At 39.4% G+C, this 21,912-nt stretch overlaps 1 protein-coding gene across 14 annotated transcripts in view; it reads right to left on the reverse strand.

Annotated features, from left to right (window-relative positions):
- The window catches only part of USP34 (ubiquitin specific peptidase 34), a 139,809-nt gene that overhangs the window by 3,225 nt on the left and 114,672 nt on the right, over positions 1-21,912 (reverse strand). For 9 of the 14 annotated variants that reach the window (XM_068410804.1, XM_068410820.1, XM_068410795.1 and 6 more), the window contains 18 exons: positions 21,712-21,816; positions 21,544-21,588; positions 20,031-20,135; positions 17,931-18,078; positions 16,313-16,947; positions 14,664-14,821; positions 14,034-14,112; positions 11,268-11,394; positions 11,006-11,113; positions 9,827-9,931; positions 9,578-9,702; positions 8,400-8,552; positions 7,332-7,455; positions 5,724-5,803; positions 4,961-5,101; positions 4,686-4,832; positions 4,176-4,335; positions 1,514-3,881 (listed from right to left, as the gene is read on the reverse strand). In XM_068410804.1, coding sequence (XP_068266905.1) covers positions 3,271-3,881; positions 4,176-4,335; positions 4,686-4,832; positions 4,961-5,101; positions 5,724-5,803; positions 7,332-7,455; positions 8,400-8,552; positions 9,578-9,702; positions 9,827-9,931; positions 11,006-11,113; positions 11,268-11,394; positions 14,034-14,112; positions 14,664-14,821; positions 16,313-16,947; positions 17,931-18,078; positions 20,031-20,135; positions 21,544-21,588; positions 21,712-21,816 — 3,156 coding nt within the window. In that variant the 3' untranslated portion in view covers positions 1,514-3,270. Of the gene's footprint in view, positions 1-1,513; positions 3,882-4,175; positions 4,336-4,685; positions 4,833-4,960; positions 5,102-5,723; positions 5,804-7,331; positions 7,456-8,399; positions 8,553-9,577; positions 9,703-9,826; positions 9,932-11,005; positions 11,114-11,267; positions 11,395-14,033; positions 14,113-14,663; positions 14,822-16,312; positions 16,948-17,930; positions 18,079-20,030; positions 20,136-21,543; positions 21,589-21,711; positions 21,817-21,912 lie in introns of those variants that run through there. The other 5 variants (XM_068410851.1, XM_068410847.1, XM_068410780.1 and 2 more) reach the window with 4 other exon arrangements.

Consider the following 21,912-nt stretch of genomic DNA (forward strand, 5'->3'; position numbering starts at 1 on the left):
ACTAATGTGCACAGAAGACGTTCCAGGGAGAGCGAGCAGCATGACAGAAGCGACAGAGCAGGAACAGGAAAAGGTAGTTTTGTTTGTGATGTAGCACTTCCGTAACGTAGTAAGATTCTGGACAAGAATCTGGTCTCTGAGAAAGCCAAAAGGGAGAATAACTAAATGTGCAAGACAAGATTTGTAAGGCTATAGCCAAGAATCAGGACAGAGGATGGTCTTAACAGTTTGAGTCCCAGGGGTGGGGGCTGGCTGTTAGGGACTGCGCACAGCAAGGCCAGGGCAAGGAGAAAGTGTTTTAAAAGTTTAATTTTCAAGGGGTTAAATGGGAGGTGGGACCTGCAGGAGGAAACACGTAACGAATGAGGTGGGATGAGCTATGAAGAGAAGAGAAGCTTTAAGGGATTGAGGAAGCCAGTTAAAGATGGGGTTTCCAAAGACAGGGATAAAAAAGCATTCCTGAAGGCAAAGAAATACAAACTAGAAAACAGATTCAAAGTAAAAGGGGAATGCTATGGAAGAAATCACCACTTGCAGAACACATACATGAGAGACACACAGGAAGAGAGAGAAATAGGAGCAAACAAGGATGTGGAAGAGGAGACAAGTTTGTGCAGGTACCGCTTGTGTTTAAAAAACTGAATACTGGGAAAAAATGCCCACTAAAAATTGCAGGAATACTCGGGGGGGAAATTGGAAGGTAATGTAAGGGACGAGCAGTGGGAATAATGCTACTGCTGGTAATCCTGACACAACTTTAGAGCAAAGTAACAGAAAAGCTGGTATTAAATTCAGTCAGTTTAGAATTATGAGATAATTATTTAATTAAAGCTAAACAACGTTTTTTTAATATCTTGTCAAATTTGATCTAGCTTTTCAAAGAGGTTGCAAAGGGAACTCCTGGCCTAACACAGCTTATATGTACAATGTGTCTTACTAGGGAAAGGTACCACCAAACCCCAGCATAAGCATCACAGAAATGTAGCATGAAATTGTACTGCTTTGTTAATGGAAAATGGTTATCAAATAAATGGACTTCTAGTGGGATTCTAAATGGCCAGTTATATATTTGTGAGAAAATAATGGACAATAAAATACAAAAGTACCACTAAGAGCATCTGCAAATCACATGTAGAGGTCTGTAGGGGAAAACATTCTAAAAATAACTTAAAGGATGTAGTCAATAGTAACCAGCTGAACACAGAAGGGCTAATGCTCTTCTGGGAACACAGAAGAGGAAGAAGGGGTATTACTTGTGTATCATTTATGAAATAATTACTAAAATACTGTTTATACTTGGTATACACTTCAAAAAGGGGGTTCAAGATAATAAGGAAAAAACATCACAAAAGACAGAATCCTGCTCTTTAGTAACAGAATCACGGTGTGATCTTACCCTGTATGAGAAGCTGAAGCCAACAAAGTGCAATAGCTGAAAGGTGAAGTCAGACAACACACCAAAAATCACATGCACATTTTTAATAAGAGTAATTAATTGACTGAGACTACTCACCCAAGGGTTGTAATGGCTGCTTCATCTCTTGAAGATTTTTTAGCGCCATAGGTGAGTATCTTCCTAAAGACATCTTAACCCAACCGTTAGTAGGCTTCGTAGAAGACTTGATAGATGAATTCTCATATTCATTATGTAGAAGTTCTGAGTAGAAGCTGGTGATGATTTCTTGAAGTTACAATCTCTGGAGAAGTTGATGAGAAAGGGTAATAAAATTATCCCTAAAGATAAGTCAACACATAAATTACTTCATGTCTGAATAGTAAGGAGACCAACTTAAGCACTCACCAGCATCCATACAGTGTCTGTAAATGCAGGAATAAAAGTGGTAATAAAGGGGAATATAAAGTCTAAACTTTAAAGGCAGAAATTAATTACAGAAGGTTAAAAAAAATGACAGTAGATGCCAAGAGGGTAAGAGGAGTCACAAAGCATCACATAATAGAATCATGGGGAAGCAAATAATGCTGAACTACATTAAATGGTAGACAGAATGAAGGTATTTCAAAGAAAAAAGACCACGATAGATGTGTTACGAAGACAACAGAAAAATGAGCTAAGCAATGGGAAAATGAAGCTGAAAATGGAGTTTAATCAGATATTAAAACCAGTATCATTGACAGTCCAATAGATCACACAGGAAATGGATACTGCTGAGAAATAACAGGAGGAGATGTGACAGGGAAAGGTGACAGAGTCATTCCAGCATTTCGGGGGGTGGAGAAGTTGCCAAGAAAGCGAGGGAGCGCGGCCAGGCGGAGCGGGCCCCGGGGCACCACAAGGAAGGAGGTCTGCAAATGGTGCAGGAGGAAAATACAACTAACACAGGTTAAAATGAGGGCAATGAAAAGTTCCCCTGGCTTCTGACACCACTTGGTGTCCTAAGGTAGTGGGGGAAAAAGGGAGCGACCCCCAGTCCCTCTCACCTGTGTGACTGAACATTCATGCAAAGGAAAGCAGAAAAGGTGTAACATTTACATCAATTCTATACATTTGATCATCATCTCTCTCTGCAGCTGTTTCACTTTTGAAGTTGTCTTTGATGAGAAATCCAAAGACTGAAGCAACATATTATAAACAAATGAAAAGTCATCACAATCAGTTTAATGAAGTGCACAGAATAGCAATTGATCATGTCAATAAAAATAAAACAATTAATTTTACATCAAGTGTGCTTTATTTCCTCCACAGGTATTCTGTTAAATAAAGCACCATATATATACTGCCAGGCCACAGCTAAAGAGGATTCTTTACAGAATCAAATTTCTTGTGGTTGTTTAGTATACAAGTAAACTTAATTTTGATAATAAGAACCACAGCGATCTGAGGCAATCTGCCTCTATTATAAGGTACAAAACTGGCACAGAGGACACCATATTATACACAGTAAAAATGCCATAAGTTTAAATTACATCATACAGGGCAAGGAGGCCCTGTTTTCCCAGACAGCCATATTAAATGAAAGCCACTACAGTGAACTCTTAATTACATAAAACATAGCCATTATCTGATTGCCCTTTAAGAAAGTGTACGGTAGATGCAAAAAAAAAAAAAAAAAGAAAAATAAGAAAATAAAAGATAGATCTGGAGTTCTGCCTGACCAAGAATTAAGCATATAAATCTATCTTGCCATTCAAGCAGAGAGCACTGGACAAACTGAAGCACGAAACGGAAATAAGCAAAACTTATACAAACAGCATTTTGGGGGGAAGAAGAAATAAAAAGACGACTTAAAAGCAGACATGCTCCATCTAATGTCAAGAAGCAGCTTGGTTTCCTTTTCCAGATATCCTTGTGACCACGTGAATCGTAGACTCAATGGTCCTACACAGGATGTCTAAAATGTCATGCTGCTGCATGTGACTAAAAAGTCCTCTGGAATGGCCACAGCTGATCGATAAACCAGTTTCAGGGTCCTGGGATGGTAAGGCTTGACCATCACAGCTCCTCAAATCTGCGAGGTCAGATAAAACTGCTGAAATCGACGTGGAAGGAAACTCCGAGTCCTCCTCAGCTCCAATGGAATCCTTGGAAGTCTGCAGGTCTTTAAATTCTTTGCATTCTTCAAATTTGCCGTTTCCTGACTGCTCTTCCGCGTGCTGTGACCGCGTGGCCAACATTATGTCTTCGGAAAATGAAGATGGAACTTCCATTCTGTACTCTTTGACAGAACTGTTCTCGGGGGAAGGAGGATCTTGCTCAGTGCCCGGATCAATGATCGAAGAGTCCCGTGTCTCGTTATCCGAAGTGCTTGTTGGGGTCAGCGCCTCCCGGGGCTCAGTTTTTGTATCGCTGATACAGCTGTCCACAGTGTGCTCCTCATCGCTGCTGACCCGTCGTCTCTTCACAGGAGTAGCTCCTTCGTCGTCTGAAAGACAAAAGGAAAACTCGCTTAGGGAAAATGCAGTTTTCAGGCCACACGTCCAAGTACTAGGCCTTTCCCATCTCTCTCCTTCAATAAATACTTATTTCCATACAGAAAATTCACGTAATTACCTAGAATTTTTAGCTCCATAATAAAATAATATTGCTTGTGTAGTGTTGGGGATTGGAGCCAAGAAATGGCCCGTCTCCAGTGGTGAGAAAACAGAGCGTCATGTTAATTTTGTAAAAGTTTGTAAACCCCAGAACTGTTAAGAGTGACACTCTTAGAGAGGCAAACCTTTAGTTTTTCTTTCTTTGGCTTCTTGCTCTTGTAATGAGTTCCTCTGTTGCTGACAAGCTCTACATTTGTTTAAGAGCTCTTGTAAAGCTGGAATCAAGGCTGAATTGAGCTGTTTGGGAGTGTGCACCGAAAGCAGCAAGGCAAGTGCTCGGAGGTCCTAAAAAAGAACAGAAGTAAGCAAACTTCACTAGCCTTATTTCACACGCTTGTTTAACCCTACACACAGAGACATGTGCAATAAACAGAGGCTTCAACACGTTCTGGACAGCCAAAAGGTCAAATTCTAAATACACTTACACTACTGAAATTGCCCACTCACTGCTAGTATGCCGACAACGTAAATCTGCTGTAAGAGGAAATCTTTTGCTGGCTTAGAACATTTCCACGACGAACTCCACTGCACTTTGCATTACGTGTGAACCTGGCACGTGTCACTGAAGAGTTTCCATACAAAATAAGCTGCCTCCTAAACGATGCCGATATTGGAACGGCTTAGAAAAGACTCACCCCATTTAAAGTAGAGCTTGCTTTGGAAATTTCAACCCTCTGGTTGCTGAAGTCAGATTCTAGGCTTTGATATTGATTGATGAGATTTGTAATTAGAGTATTGATTAAGTTGGCACAGTTTGCTTCAGAAAACACCTGCCCTTGGACCTGTGAAAAGAACATACTTTTTTTTTAAACCACAAAAAAAATGGAAGTGTGAAAACAGTATCCAAAACTGAAACAGCATATATGACTGCATTTCTTGAAATAGAAATTATGGCTAAAAGACCACCTACCTTGAGAAGAAAATGGGTCAGAAAGGTGTACACGATGTTGTTGTTCAGAAAGGTCCTTTCATCCATCAGAATACACTTTATATACTCTGCAAAAACCGGATCTTCACAGAGGAGCTTTACGCAGTTCTTCGACATTGCGGACTGGTGAAGAGAGAGAACGCTGCTAAGTCACCACTGTGGTAGGGCTGTCTCAGCTGGAGACATCTACCCAGGCCCACTGATGTTCTTAATTCATACTGGACCGTTCCTACTGCTAAAAATACTTCAGGTCTATCAGTAAATTGTACAAATTAATTACTGTCAATTATTATTTCACATTTTCCTTTTATGCAGTTTACTCCGTGTTTATCACTCCAGTAGGGATTTGAGGGGCTGCTGTCTCCTCATCTGTCCGCCAACTACAGGGGCCTCCTGCAGAGATGCAAAGGCCCCTCCTTACTGATGATACCCTGACTTAGAGCTCTTCCAATTTTATTTTCATTATACCAGTGCTGACGCTGGAAATTCACAGGGGCAGGTTGAGGTGGTTTTTGGCCAGCGCACAGGGAGCAAATACAATGCTGGATTTTTATCCTGGGTTTAGCAGGTTTTACCAGCTGACAAGCAACATAAGCAGAGGTATTTTCTATTAAAAATACCAGTATTGTGAATGATTAAACAATACTCACTAGTTACAATTTACAGGTTAATCTCTGTTTCACATTCAGTGTATTATTTTGTCTGTATTTTCATTCCGTTGGTTCTCAGACCCACTGGCTCTTACCTGAGTCTGACAAAGCTCAGTCCAAAGTTTGGGGAATAACGCAAGATGAAGTGGTAAACCTTCATATGCAACTAGGACACCTGCAATTTTATGAGAAAATAAGTTACTGCGTGAGAATTTTGTCGAAGATACTCACTTCCTGATAAAGGTAGTACCAAGGTGCCAGACCATTTTATAAGATCACATTCTAAGCATTTTTTATAATCAGACCTATCGTCTGTGAGGTTCTTACAGTACGTTTAATAAATACACATATCCCTTCAGTATTTCTGTGGAATGTGAAAAAACTAAGAGCTGGCTTTAGTTCTGGGTTTGTAATCTGAGTATTTAATTACTGTCTTACATTTTCCACTGGTCAGCTACAGCACTTAAAGGTTTTAACTATCTTTTTTTTTTTAAAATAGCATATAATTTCTAAAGGGTAATCTGTAATCTTCATTATTAGCCCAATCACCATCGTTACCTAGACCACGGAAGAGTTAAGGGATGCACTGAGCAATAGCAAAGGATGCACGTTCCCAGTACGCTTTGTAACTAACACAACCTATAGTAAATACTAAAAGTGCTGGAGTTACAATGGGTGATTCAGGAGATCAAAAAACATTCTGCTATCATTGCTCTTTGGACAAAGTCAGTTTTATACAGTTCTGTTTCTCTGGAAGTGGTATTTAATCACAGCTAGCCAGCCAGCTCCCACGGGCAGAGAAAACCAGCTACAGAGGGAAATCTGGCACTAAGTCTAAGTTTTAGACAACTGAAACGAGGCGGCTCCCAGCCTGCGTGTCCACATCATAACTATTTGTGTGACACCGAGGTCTGTGCACCTGCCCCTACCACACTGCGTAACTCGGCTTATCCCAGGGTCCATGGTGGAAGACAAAATAAAGGAAAGCCCCACGACGTGCCTTTGGAGTAGCACATGGACTTAACGGGGCAATTCAAGGCAGGGTGCTCCTGCAGAGAACCAGCTGAATGGCTGGAGGAGTCGGATGGATAAAGCCACAAATGCCTTGTTCACACACCAGAAAAAACAGGTTTACATTGTGAGAGGAAGAAACCCAAATACGGGTGGTATCTGCTGGCAGAGCTGAAACAATATCGGGTACAAACTACATGACTGAATGGTTAGAAACTTATTTAAATGTTGTGATGGATTCCAAAACTATGGAGTAAAATAAACCCAGTTGGTAACAACAGAACCAGCACCGTCTGTGGCTGGCTGGTCCTGTACGCCCCTGGGCAGAGCGCCAATTCATGCTATTGGCAGAGATCCTGAGGATTCCGGATTGGATCCAAAGCCATTTCAACTGCCAAACCAAAAAAAAAAAAAAAAAAGCTTTAGTGAGTCCTGTATTAAACTCTAAATGTACAAGGAGACTCGGTTCTCACTGGTTGCCTCAGCTCCCTTCCAGACAGGCCCAAAGCGTGACAGTCAGGTATACACATCGTACAGTCTTGTGGATAAAAATAACATCCAGAATGATGAATGCAGCAAGTTTCACAAGCTCTGCTTTTTCTTAAAAATTCTGAATTTAAAATGTAGTGGAGAAGCACTCACAGTTATCACAGAAAAAAAAAATCCTTAGGCTGTTTAACCTTCATACTTACTCATTTTAACTAAAGTTTCAGTAAACTTTTCACAGTTGATTGCAACTCGACATAGTAGGTGGATGAACTGATGATAAGAAAAGAAGTAGTCTAGCAGCATACGATCGTAAACATCATCTTTGCCCTGAAGATTTAAGAGAGCTTCATTTAAACTACGTAAGCAACTGGACAGCGGCCAGATTTCCTAAGCGCCTAGCTCGGTGTTACTGCACTTCTTGCCCTAAAATGTCCAATCAAATACCACAGGAAACCACGGCGGGGATTTCCAGGTGTAAGCCAGGCCAGCTGTGTCTCCTCACCACAGCGAGATCGGAGGGGGGATGGCAAACACAATTCCCCCACCAGTAAAAACTTTCTTGGAGGATTCTGCATCAACAGACTGAGCAGATGCAAAGCTGCGCAAATACCATGTCTTGAAGGTGACAAGAAAAGAACGCAGTAATTTTACCTCATATACAGATACCTAAATATATAACACTACTGCTTTTTAAAATGGTAATTTGTCAGTTATGGTCTGGGGAAGTCAGAATTTTCTCAAGACTGAGCTTCACAAGCTTTCAAAGCAGTATTTTCAGGAATGTCTCAAACCAAATGATAAAATATATGCCAAGGGTTTTGTGTGCCAATATTGTAATACATTCGGGATGCACACGCTTAAAATGGCATCAGCTTCTGTAGACCAGATAGCCAAAAGGCAATCTCAAAAACTCAAGCAAACAAATGCAAACTTGTACAAAACAAATGAAAAATTAAGTATGCAAAACCACAGGGAAATGTAATTGTGGATGTGGTTTTAGAGGCTTAAAAACCTTCCGGTTCCTAATGTACATGAATTCATTATAAAGTGTAAAATACCATGTCGTATAATATGACGACTTCTAAAGTTCAAATATTTACATTGTTTAGTGTCCCATCCATTACCTCTGGAGACAGGATGGAAAAAAAACCACTACAGCTAATTTCTGGTTCTACACATTTTTAAAAAAACTTTGGTTATACGGTAAATTTGACGGTGCACAACTATACAAAGCATCATTTTGAAAGCTTTAAAAAAGAAGGGTTACTTACCCTACAGTAACCGTGCTTCTTCGAAATGTGTTGCCCACACAGATTCCCATCTACGTGCACATAGGCCCCATGTGCAGGAGATTGGATTCTTTCTGAATAGCAGTGTCCACTGGGGCTGTGCCTGCACCCAGTGTGTCCTTGCGACCACTGTACCTGAGGGCATAAGGGGTATGGCGGCTTCAACCACCACTCAATTCCTTCACCGATAAGAATCCCCTATGACAGGACTCGGAGTTAGCACAGGAGGAGGACCACAGAATCTGTGTGGACAAAGCATCTTGAAGAACCACAGTTACTGGACAGCAAGTAACCAGTTTTCCTTCTTCAAATGATTGTCCATACATATTCCTTTTAGGGTGGGATTCACCTTACCTGACTTTAGCTATCTAAAATCGAGCCATTTTGGTATGCCCCGCAGTCAGTGGAGAGAGGGACAGACTCCTCCTGAGGAAGAGTCACCTCATCCGGACTCGGGTGTCTCGGACAGGAAGGAGGGTAACTATTCATCTCCTTCCTAGGGTAGCTATTTATCGCCATGAACCATCGAAAGAGCTGGACACGGACCTTTTAGATAGGCAAAGTTACGTGAGCTGAATCCCACCGTGGCTGCAACTGTAATAATGGGATGTGGCAAGCGACTACGAAGTAGCCCCACCGAAGCTGGCATCCCATCAGGAAGCCCACAGAAGGGAAAACGGAAAGTGAAAGACTTAAAGCCCTGTACGATATTGCAGGTACTGGTATTTTACCCAAACAAATGGTAGATTATGCCTCAGTCCCGGTGGAATGGGCTCTAGTGAAACCTGGAGGATCTGCTTAGCTCTCTGGTCATAAATCTTAACAGAGTTTGAAACCCATCTGGACAATCCCTGGGCGGTTCCTGAATGTTCTTTATAAATGCCACCAACAGACTAGAAGATCATCAAAACGCACGCTATGTTTTGTTCCTGAATACAAGGTTCAAACCCTTATCATGCCTGGACCAAGGGCAGGGAAATGGTGCTTCTGGAGTGCACATCTAGAATGGAGTATATGAGGACAACACATCTTGAAGAAGAATTATGCTTTGTTTACAAAGAGAACGTAAATGCATTATGCTACTGGATTCTTATCATACTTTTATAAAAATGGGAAAACAATAGAGAACCAGCTATTTGTAAGACCACACGTTTACATACCTTGCTGGCTTCCACCATGGTAGGCAAGAGGCACATATTAAGTTCAGGACGTGGAGGACGGATGTTGCTTTTTCCCCCTATTAATTTCAAATTTTCACGACATGGAAAATAAGGTCCAAGAGACACTGTAGTATAAGTTAGGATAAAATAGGGATATATTAAAAAGGTCAATCTTTGACATCAGCAAGGCACACGACAGAGCAATAATAGTGTAAGAGAACTTCAAAATACAATCACTGAAATACCTACTTGGGATATTACTGTGGTGGTATGTACAATGATTGTGCTGTAGAAATGGAACCAGAGTATGTAGGAAATCATGAGGACTTAAAAGTACAAGCTCCTTGAGGACATCTACAAACAAAAAGTTGTTTTTGCTATTACATATTGTTATTTCTTAACAGCAAACAGTTTAACTTAAGGCTCATGCATTTGCAAACTCTCTTTCATACCACTTTTGCTGCACTTAGTGTGCACCGTGGAGGTAGGCTCTACTGTGAGAACGGCACGTAAAGTGAACACCCCTCAACCAGTCAAGACTCCCTTCACCGCTGCCGCTGGGAGAAAAACCTGCTCAGTGGTAGATCGACCACCAGTGAGAGGGGTGCCAGCTTGTGGGAAGTAGAAGCTCAATAAAATTACCCTCTTTCCTTCTTCTTAAACTTATCAGGTTTGATGCCTGGAAAATGCCAACCAGCAGCAGTCAGGAGGACAATGAGAAAGGCGCTCGAAATAAGGGGAAAAGGCATACAAATGACACACACAAAAGTAATTTGGACACAGTTTTAGGCCTTCAGCAGCATGCATAAAAATGCACATTATATCCATTCAATACTATTAAAAAAAACTAAACTAGAAAAACTTTTTGAAATAGGTCTTCTAATGCAAGAGAGACACTTACATATAACGTCTACGCCTACAATTTTACAAAGCAAATCCATTCGATTCTACAAGCTATTTAAGCCTTACTTTTGTTATTACCCCTTCCAGTAACGGCTCATAAAAACCAACACCAAAAGCTGCTACCCAGACTAACTTGGTCACCATGCATCCTTCTGAGCGGAGCGTTAGTTAATATTTGAAAGATTTGGGATTTGATTCCAAACTCACTGATGCCTGAATTCAGGACTTACTCCTTAAATCATGCCCCTTATCAGGTACCAAACTGGCCTCTCAAAACGAAGGGCGACTTTGTGTGTGCACAGTCTGCATGCCTGGCGAAGTAGGAATATTAATTTTAACTAGACAAAACTTAATTAGAATAGGAACAATGGCAATATTGACGTACTGACAACAGTAGTATAAACAATCCCCACCTACAGAGCGTCTAGTAAGCATCTGCACTTGCAAAAACACAATTGAAATTTCAGAGCAGGTAACTGCGCAGAACAGGTCCCTCCTGAGCGCGGTTACGTTAGCACGACTTACCAATACAAGCGTTCCTGAGCTCCGGAGGACTGTAGGAATTTAGCAGAGTTAAGAGCTTATGGGCAAATTCAATTCGCTCCTGCCACTGAATGAGAGCTTGCTTCACGTCTGCAAATGCAAACACCACAGCAAGCTGCTGAGTTATCTTCTCAAAAGCTCATTAAATAAAGCATAGAATAAGCGAGATAAAATACTAGGGTTTGGGTCATGACAATCAATTAACAGACAACAGCCATAATCCTTTGAAGAGTTATAAACAAACCTTTTCTTTGAAGATATGGACGCGTTGACTTAAGAACCGAAAGGAAAATGGACAGAAGTTCTACCAGGTCTCCAGTCACGTGGCAAGCCGTGGCCTCGTGGTACATCATGTGCAATGTGTTAAAGGACTACAAAGGGAAAAACACCAGAACTTTCTGTTGCCAAATTAACACACTTGTTATCATTTCTGTTTCTATCCTACAGATACCACTTTTTACATGTATTTTATGCTCAAACAAGATGTATCAAAATACACTGTGTTAGATGTCATCACAAAATTACTCAAAGGCAACGACATTTAAAAAGAGAATATATCTGTATAAAAAAATAGTGTATTTACTAAAAGTTTTTAAAAAAAAAAGAAAATAAAGAGGGGGCAGGGGGGAAAGGGACAGAAAGAGAGCGAACAAATGAACGACCAGGTGTCTTCTATAACAATCACCTATAATCGTTGTCCTGCACATCTAGTTCTGGTGACAATGAACACCAGGTAGCCTTGTATGGGGGGTTAAACTGAAACTTGCCTTTGGCCAAAAGGCAGATTTTTGTTCTCATTTAACGCAAAAACTAGAGTCATATTACATTTGTATCATGTACATGCCGAAGGGAAACTGAATTTGTAAAATTTATTATAACATTAACCACTCTACAAGTAGCTACACCCATCTCAACTCAAGAAATGAGTATTTTGTGAGCACATCCAATACAGCTTAGAGAGAGAGACGAAAAGCTTTATATTACTGGCTCAAAATAATGACAAAGTTTTCACACATTTATCTAAAATCCAATAAACGAAGTATAATTTGAGACACAGAATTTTTATATACCTGTAATCCCAATCTTTCTGTGCCAGCATACCAAGTGATATTAGATGTGCAGAAAGACAGACATGGGTGTGTGGATTTGGGGGAAAAACATAACATTACTGGAGACGCCAGGCATTTTTCAAAATGCTGCTTAAGGACACGCGCTATTATGATTGTACATCAGCTGAATTACTTCTTTTATAACTAAAATACCTTCTGGGCATCTGTGATTTATAGAAGTATTGGGAAGGAAAAGCAACTCATTTCCCAACTGCAAAAATTCTAGCACAAGATGTAAGGAAAGACATTTAATCTGCTGGGCTATTTTAAAGATAAAGAAACAGTAATCTCGTTCCCTGTAATGCAAACTCTTGATATGTCATTTTTATATTACAGTGAAGACAAAAGCTACGTGGCCAACCCTGCTAAGTGGAAAACGTTCCTGGATGCGACAACTCCTTGATGCGATACTTTTCACCACGCAAAACACTTCCAGTGAACAAGTGAAAATATAAAGGCCTGGTAATTTCAAGCTGTAAAGCAACATTACTTTTATCTGATTTCTAGTAATGCTTTACATAGGATAAATTGCATCTTATATTACACATTCTTTATGAACTTAATTATCCATTGTTAGCACGGATCAGGGTTAACTAAGCTGTTAAACAAGTTCTTTTTATACATATAGATGTATCTCAGTCGACTTGTGAGTTTCATGTATGAATAAGTTATAGGTCAATTCCTAACTTTTTAGCCCAAGTTTACTGAATGTACTAATTCCAGTTAATCAAAAGGCTGACATTTATAATGAGCTTGTGAAAACACAATTTTCAACCAGTTGCAAATTGTCTTAATTTTAATTTTCCTAACTGATTTTGTAATTTCAGCTTTTTCTATCACACTTTGACCCAGAAAATACAAACTAATGACATAAAAAGATAATTTTTTTATATAAACCATATAAAAATGGGGTTGGAATCAACCGCAAAGCATCATCTAAGTCTATCCACATGCCTTAAGGCAGACTAAATATATATCCTTGACAGATGTTTGCTCAAAGTCCTCCTGACGACTTCCAGTTGTGCTGGCTGGCACCTTTCAACACAATCTATTCCAATATCCCATTTGTTTTACAGCTACAGCTGCCTCCTACCCACTTGTCTTGCACCATGGATTTTTACCAGTTTATTATCCCTCCCGTTCTACCTCTGCCTACACCATTGCACATACGTCAAGAATGAACTGCTTCCTATTTTCACACTGGAGAGTAAATGTGCTCCAGCAATGCATTGTAGGTTTATCATGGGAAAGAAATCGAGTTTGCATATAGTCACTCTTCTCAACAAAATCTGTTGGTGTCTTTCCCTCTGTCTTGAGAAGCAGGCTAACATTTTCCTGATCTTCTTTTTACTACTAACAAAGTCTTATTGCAGGCGGCAGGGGAAGTACCTATGTGAAGAAAGTCAAGACTGATTTCTTACTACTCATGACATCTCTTACTGCTTGCACCTTTTCCAGTAGACCTGATTTACTCTCCTTTATGAACCTCGGAGCGATTGTAGCTGTCCCTGACATACAAGATGACACATCACCCTTTTAGTTCTTGCTCATCTTTTCTATTTAAGCTACATCCCTTTTATAGTTATCCTACCTAATCATTAGTACCAACTAACCTGTTATCTTTATCCTGTGTTAAGATTTGTATTGCTTCAAATTTACTCCCTTAACCTCCTCCATTAGTGTTTAGACACACAAAAATGTCTGGTAAATCTTTTTTTATCCTTCCTGTGATCCTTAAGATTTTAAGGTTTTACATGTATGCCAGTACTTAATCATCACACTTCATACCTTTCATATGATATCATATGAAAACAATTTAAAGCAAACACATTGTCAGGAAGGAAGGGATGACTCGATGAAAAAGCAAGATGTTTGTTATAATTAAGTAACAAAGTATTTACCTCAGTCATCAGAATCAATCCTCTATTAAACACAACGAGAAGTCTGTCTTCATCAGATTCTAGTAATATTCTGAAGGCACTAGGAAAAAAATCCAAACATTGAGAACACTGAAAATTACATATCATCTTCTCATAATTCATACAAATTCTTAAAATTGTTATGCTTATGCCATATTTTAGGAAAAAATCACAGAAGAACAAAGAAACCCCAAAAGAATGTAATTATTCTCATTTCCCGCCCCCCACTTTTTCATTTAAAAATGCCTCTGATGGCAACTTAGGTTTTTTTTTTCAAGGGCTCTACTAATGCAATTTTGTCACGGTGTTTCTTTTTGAACCCTGACGATACCCATCTTGGTTTACACCTGTTTATTGTAAAATATCTGTTTAGTTTCTGAATTTTTATATGATGAAACATTCTAAAATAAATTACATTCACAAACAATGGGTTTTGAAAAAATTGTTACAATTGTAACTTTGCTTGCTTCTGAATAGAAGTATCCACAAAACTTGTTGAAAAAGAGCATCAAAATAACACCACTGATTTTTATTGTACTTCACATTCAGTAAAACATAGTTCTTATTCCAACAGGATGAGATTATTACCTTACAACGTCACTACTACCGTACCTTATTAAAGTAGTCCAACAAGACCGTCCGTCCAAGCAGCGCAGGTAACAGCTTATGGTTGTTTTCTTAAATTGCTTTATGTCTTCTATCTCTTCCTCTCTCATGTCTGGTCTCTGAGCTACAAACAGTTGCATGAGGTTAAACAGCTCTTCTACCGCCTAAAACACACACAAACATTAGAGGTTAGAGTAATCTCTCTCTGTATGTTATGGGTTGTATCTTCTTATTGGTATTTCTTATCCTGTATTACTTCTACTAAGTAATATACAGAACAAATACGTGTAAGCAAATTTAGATGGGAATACATTTTTAAGCATTATAAAAAAGTTATAAAAATCACTGAACAACATTTTAACCTTAAATAATTACAACTAAGCGCTTCTTAAAAGCTAAAATCTTGACACAGAAGTTGTGGCTATTTCTTATCTATCTTCAATGCAGTTTGCTTGTAGCCGTTACCATTTACTGCGTAGGTTAGGACCCAGCTATTTGAGATAACCCTTAGGAACCTTAAATGGATGTTTTGATGTCTCCCAACATCACAGCTCATTGCTACATATATTTATATAATATATATATAGAGAGAAAAGGATCTGGAAATGCTGATCCGTGTGACCAAACTTCCTGGCTTTCCTTGAGGAATGCAGGGTCACCTTCTGCAGCACGGGTACGCGCATTCTCTGATGATAACATCCATGTTCTAAGTAACAGAATTCAGAAAGCTGCTTGTGCTAGAACTGGCTGAAGTCCCACACGCATGGAAAACACTAAACACAGTGGAGTAACTAAAGTCCCTAGGCACGACAAACTGAGACTTCCCAGGGGAGATGCAAACAATGAAAGCAGCAGGACTACTCCCAGGACTGTCAAGAGTATAAAGTTACTCTGTGAGCTGAACTAGACAGATGTTCAACATGGAAGATTCCATACATCCTCCTCCTCTACACAGTGAAGAAAATCTTTGTGTTCTTGGGGATCCTTCTGTACGAGGACAGAAAGAAGAGGAGGATGTATGGAATCTCATATTTTGCCTCTTAAAAACTTTGTAAGCCTGTTTGTTCACCATTACACATGGACTATTGTAACTAGTATCTACTCTCTACTGCAAGTGTCATAACGTTGTAGAGACAGTGCAACCTCCCAATGTTTTGCAAAAGGTACACAAGCGTTCCCAAGGTGAACGCCAGGCCATCCTCCGTTTGAATGCCACGGGCTACATCTTGGCCCTATTCCAGAAACTGAAAGCAAAGAAGAAACTCACTGGGAATTCCTCCAACTCAGTGTGGTGGAACGCAACACGCTTTCTTGAAACCACCATTAAAGGCTATTCCCTGTTTCTTACGACTAGACTGGCGTACAGAATATTGAAGAACGGTGGAAACACCAGTGTCTGCTTCCAGAAAAAAACATCTGCTCTCCAACTGCTACACAGCAAGGAAGAAAATCCAAAACCCCAAAACAATACCCCACAAAGCGCAGTACTTGGACCTAAACACATTATTAATTACTTATACCAGGAAACCAAAATATAATACTTTCACCACTGCATACATTAAATAAGCCTCTTAATCTCTTTCCTTAAAAGAGACATTCCATAAGAGAGGAAATACTAACAAGGAAAAGGTATTTTTCTGTGTCGATCTACTTACTCCTGGGTACTGACTGGCATGTGGCGTGAGATTCTTAAAGGCCCACTGGATGTTCTGGTGAGAAGCCAACTGCCTCGTGAACGCAGGAGACTGCTCACAGCAGAGGCGCAGGATGCCGTAGTAGGCAGGCAGCATCCCGCGGTTGAAGAGCACCACATCCTGATCGTCGTGGTCTGCGAGGATGTAATTGAAGGCAATGTTCTTCGTCACCACGGGGTTCTGTACAATAAGGCGGACGTTCTCCGGGCAGTCGACACACACGTTATACCAAAAAGAGAGCAAAGCCTGTTTGTTGTGGTTGGTGGCTATAGCCGGCTCAGAAAGTTTAGGCTGGAAAAGGTTCCACAAGTCCATGAAGTAAGTAGAAAACATGAGTTTCTCAGTTTTTGAGATCAAACAATATGTCATGAAACTGAAGTAGGGCACAAGTTTTGTAGTGCCGTGAACAGCAGCATCAACATATAGCTTAGCTCTTGAAAGAAGGCCAAGAAGCACATTGTAGACCTGATGAAGAACTACTGTGGTATCTGGACTGAGAGGCAGATCGCGGGTAGGGATGTGCAAAGAGCGAGTTGATCGGAACATCTGACGGAAGGAATTGCTTGGAATAAGCGACACCAAGAGATAGGCTGCGGCTTCAAATAAAAACAAATCAGTTACACCTTTGAAAATGACACACATGCTTAACAGTCATTTAATCAGAAGTTAAAGTACAGTGTGTGTTCCATTTACAGGTTTCAAAGCATTTTGCAGAATCTGGTATTACTATATTCACACTGGACACGAAAAATCAGAGTGGATAGGACTAGCACAAAGCACGTGAAAAGTGGTGCTGAGATTTGCTTTCCCATCTGCTGCTTGGTTCTGACTGTTCTACCACAATGCATCCCATCACAGAAATACAAACCCAGATGTTTCCTATGACTAAATGGCACACTGCTTGATCAAGACATCACTACCTCTTCGGAGGTGTTTACAACTGGAGTCTGTTGCAAAGCTGTACCTCCAGTTTCCACATCTCCTTCAACCACAGAAAATGTATTAAAGTTCAGCGTGGCCTCTTACTGTGCAACCTCCTTTTTACAATTTAGACACAGGAAAGGCTGAAAGTGTGGTCTTGGCAATGGCCCGGTAGTGTGATTCCTAGAGAATCTAGAGAGCCAGGACACCCCAGAGTTGAGAAGCAGCACAGGCTGCTTCTCCTTCATCCACAAGTTCAAAGGACTCAACTAAAGATTACTCCGTGATGGGTGAAAGAAGAACATGTACTACTCCTGCCTACAGTACAACTGTGTGATGGAAACCATGGAGAACGTCTTAGATTATTTCTTTTTCTTCTTTTGGATTTCCTGAAGCTTGTAGATTAACCACATAAGATAAAGAACCTACTAATGCATCATTCAAATTACAAAATCAAAACATAGCCTTCATCAAAACCAGGCAGTGTGTCTTGATGAGGGACCGCAGTTGTACTAATATTTTAAAATACAGCAAGTCTAAAACAATTGGAAAAGGAAGAAGAGACAAGCGCAAGAGCATGTATTTCATTTGTGACAGGAATACCCCATGCATAGTAACTTGCTACAACAGAAGAATGATTTTCTTCAATTTAACTTACAAGTTCTCACTCGAGGATAGTTGTGTGCCAGAAGAAAACGTTCAACCCAGTTTTCCATGTTCTGCAGCACCCAGCTGTGAGCTAGTTTATTTCGAGGTGTCTGCACAGCCAGCCAATCCAGGCACTGAGATGGGTTGTACTCAATGACCTGAAAGAGTGGAAAAATAAAAACTAATACATTAACCTTGATACTGTGTACTGACTATATTTAAAAACTCTAAAAATAACTACTAAGACTTTCAAAATATTTTTTCAAAATCACTTAAGGCTATCAAAGCACATACAAGACTGAGGTGCTCAGGCAAACAAAGAAAACCCTTATTAAAATATCACTGATTTGTGCTTCTGAATCTTGTTCAGAGCTTTTGAAAGTTCAATCTAAGTCCAGGAAGTTACTCTACACACCCTTTCTGTGTACACTGAGATACTTAAAGAGGTGAAATGTTACAGACTGAGAAAACTGAACAATCTTGTCTTTATAAACAATTTTTTTTTATTTAAAAGCTAACACAAAACCTTAACACTGAATCAGTATTTTTATACAACTTCTATCAAAAGAACATAAATGGTATGCAAATAAGTTCATACAGCTTCATGCTGAGGGTAGCTATTATGTTTTTGATGAATATGCAATTTGAAGGAGTAAATTCATCTAGTGCTTTTCCAAGGTAATGAAAAGCCTGGGGAGTGCTGCTGTACAGCCACCAAAGCCTTACAGATAACAGGGAGAAAATGCAGCTCCCTGCGCCTTGCTGGTTCTGTGGAGTTAAAAATATGTTGACATATTATTAGGTCAATAAATGTAGTTCACTCGTTTGCTCATTTTTAAAAACTGGTTTCTTTTTACCTTGAGGTCCAGGTGCCCAGACAGGGCAGAAGGAACAAACTCTATCTAAGGAACCACAGGCAGTAACCGAACTGCTGAAGCTGTTCCCAACTACTCTAATCCACTAGCTGACACGACCAAAACTCTGCTGATAAAATTTTAATCTCCATTTAAAAATAAACACATTAAGAACAATCTCCTTCCTTTTTTTTAGAAATGACAAATTGATCTGTCAAGTTTCCTTCATAATAGCTGGAGGGCATCTCCAAGAAAGAGACTATCATTTTTCACTCTCTTCATCGCTCAATCACTTGTTAACGACTTCTAGAAACTGGAGTGGCTGCAAAAGCAGGTTCTACGCCCTAAATCTCTCTGTCTGTGCATTAACTACTGGGCCTCTCATCCCTGCCTACACAATTTGTAACTCTAAACCTTCAAACGTGTCAACAAGGTGAGGATAATCCTGCTGACAGCGCCTGAGACTGAACTGATGACTTAAAAGTTTGGCTTTCCAACAGAAACCCGTCACTGACTCGCCTCCTCTGGACATTCAGTTTGTGTAGTGAGAATAAGGAGGGAAATAAAAAAAGAGGATTGCTTAACAAGTTACACACATACAGACAGTAAATTGCACTGGGAACTCAGAGCTGTTTGTTGAAGTGAAAGCTTTATTTCCTCATCTATTGCTCAGATCAAGGAATTTAACCCTGTGCCAACTTGATTAAAAAGTCTCTTCCTCGCTTTAGAAACACAAGCAAGAATGGTCCTGCACCACAGCAATTATCCACTAGATTCCATTTAGCACTATTTTATGGGTTAAAAATGTTAATGAGTATTTTACAGAGGAAAAAAAGGTCAAATGAATATTCAAAGAACCGGTACATAATGGATAAAAAACCCTAACAAACAATGGGCCTTGAAACATTTTACAGTCCTTGCAAAAGGATAACTGAGAAAAATAAATGGAATTTGTCTAGAAGCAGCATTCTAGACCCTTCTTATGAATCAATTAGTTTCTCATTAAACTAAAACTTAAAGTTAAACTGAAAAACCAGTTAACTAGAATGCTGTTAAAATAACATTAAAAGTTAGAGCAGAACTTTTAAATGTCTATTAGCTGTTGCTGTTCATTTGGATGAGAAATGGTCATTAAAAAAAAAAAAATCAGGAATCGATGCAGCAAGGATAACAATTACGTGTAAAACCCTTTCACAGCCATAAAAGAATGAACAAGAGAAAACAATTTAGCTTGGGTTTGCTTGTACATGTTGTACCTCCCATATCCTCTGCAGAATGTAAGAAGCAAAGGGTGGCATTCCTGGAGGTCCACCAGCAAATTCCATCAGCATGGTCAGCAATTTGAAAAAAGGATTGGCTGCCTGTAATGCATACAAGGAGAAATATCCATTTTGATCTATTTCATTTCATCCACTGTTTTTTTTTAGAGACTTCAAAAAAAAAAATCTAAATATTTGCATGAAAACATATTTCTATGAACTTCTGACATGAACATTTATATTACTTTTAATCTGTTATTATTTAGTCTGTCAATAATCCACATATATATATTAATTCTACTGTAGCCACATATGAATACAGTAGAATTAAGCCACTTTTTATAGCCAGTGCAAGGCAACACGATCATCCTAGATAGGATCAGTCTAGCAGAAGTACACAGTTACAAGGAAATAACAGTACACGCATTATTCTGAACAAAGGGAGGGAAAAATCAAGCTGTACAGTCTTGAAGAATTCACCCATTTATTCTGTTGTACATACAGAGAAGATTGCACTATCTCAGAGAAGCTATTAATTTTATGTATTTGCATGATATGGAACATGGATCCTGAAAAGTTTCTCCAAAAGCATCACACTTTGAGGGTTTGCACTGATCATTATTCTTGGCACACTGTTTTCCTCCGAAACCACCAACATTTCTACTCTAACATGTTGGCTCTAATATGAATTTTCTTTTTTAAGGTTGCTAAGAGTCACTCAGCTTTTAACAACACTTCAATAAAGTGGTTACTATTATTATTATTACATATTTTTCACCTCACCAAACACGTGTCTGGTGCACGTGCATATGTGCAAAGCAAAAATCATACAAACGTAGCAAATGTGAGCCTGACAGGAGGGAAGCAGACTGTTGTCGTCTGATAGTGCCCATCCTATGACACAAAGCAAAGCTGTCAGGAGAATGATTCAGTACATGCTGCTTTTCCAGCCACGATCACGTCTCCTCTGCTTGACGCGCCCTCCATTTTTCCTGATGGTTTTTGCTTTTCTGACAGCAGTGTACAAGAACGTCCTTGTGTGAGCACACACTTCTTCACTCTGTACATATTTTTCATGTGGAATCTATTTGGAACTCTCAGCATTTTTGTTATCACCAGGGCAGGAATTTATTCTGACTGAGAAATGTGTTTGCATGCCCAGAACTGCAAAATAGTGCCCCAAAACTCGAACCACCAGACGATAATTACATATCTCCACTTATTGTAGCACACGCGTTTTATTGTTACCAATTTCTTTTAAATTCATATAGGTGGAGAATCTAGAAATATGTTATTTGGCTTTAACTAAAAGTTTCATCTTAAACTGCATACCAGATTTCTGCTCTAGAAAACTTAATATACAGTGCTGTTAAGACTTCATTTAATGTCACAAAAACTTCCATGGATCATCTTCCATGCAAGGTTTTTGATTAGCAAAGGATTATTTAAGTAATTTAAAACAGAAACATTAATACAAATTACTTAATATACAGGCAGCATTTTTACATACCTCAGGAGTCAACTTTGCTATAGATGTGAAAAGCATGGACACAATCTTAAAAACAAAACAAACAAAACTCACTTAGACTTGTGCTTATTCAGTTAAAATAATAAAACCCACCCCATTACACTTATTAGCTAAGATTTTCCATACATAGCTATAGTTGCTGATACTTACATGTTCTGCGAGTCGATTATTGTACCGACACAAGCTGAAAATGAGATTGCAAGTTTGCCTGATGTTGATACCATCACGGATATGTTGAAACAAAAAAGGAAAACCCTGCAACAAATAAATAAGATATTGATACCCTGTCTACAACTACATATGTACATACGTGCATTTTTGGGGGGAGTTATACAGTCATATTTAAATGAA

The sequence above is a fragment of the Nyctibius grandis genome, chromosome 1 (genome assembly GCF_013368605.1).
Source record: "Nyctibius grandis isolate bNycGra1 chromosome 1, bNycGra1.pri, whole genome shotgun sequence".
NCBI lineage: Eukaryota > Metazoa > Chordata > Aves > Nyctibiiformes > Nyctibiidae > Nyctibius > Nyctibius grandis.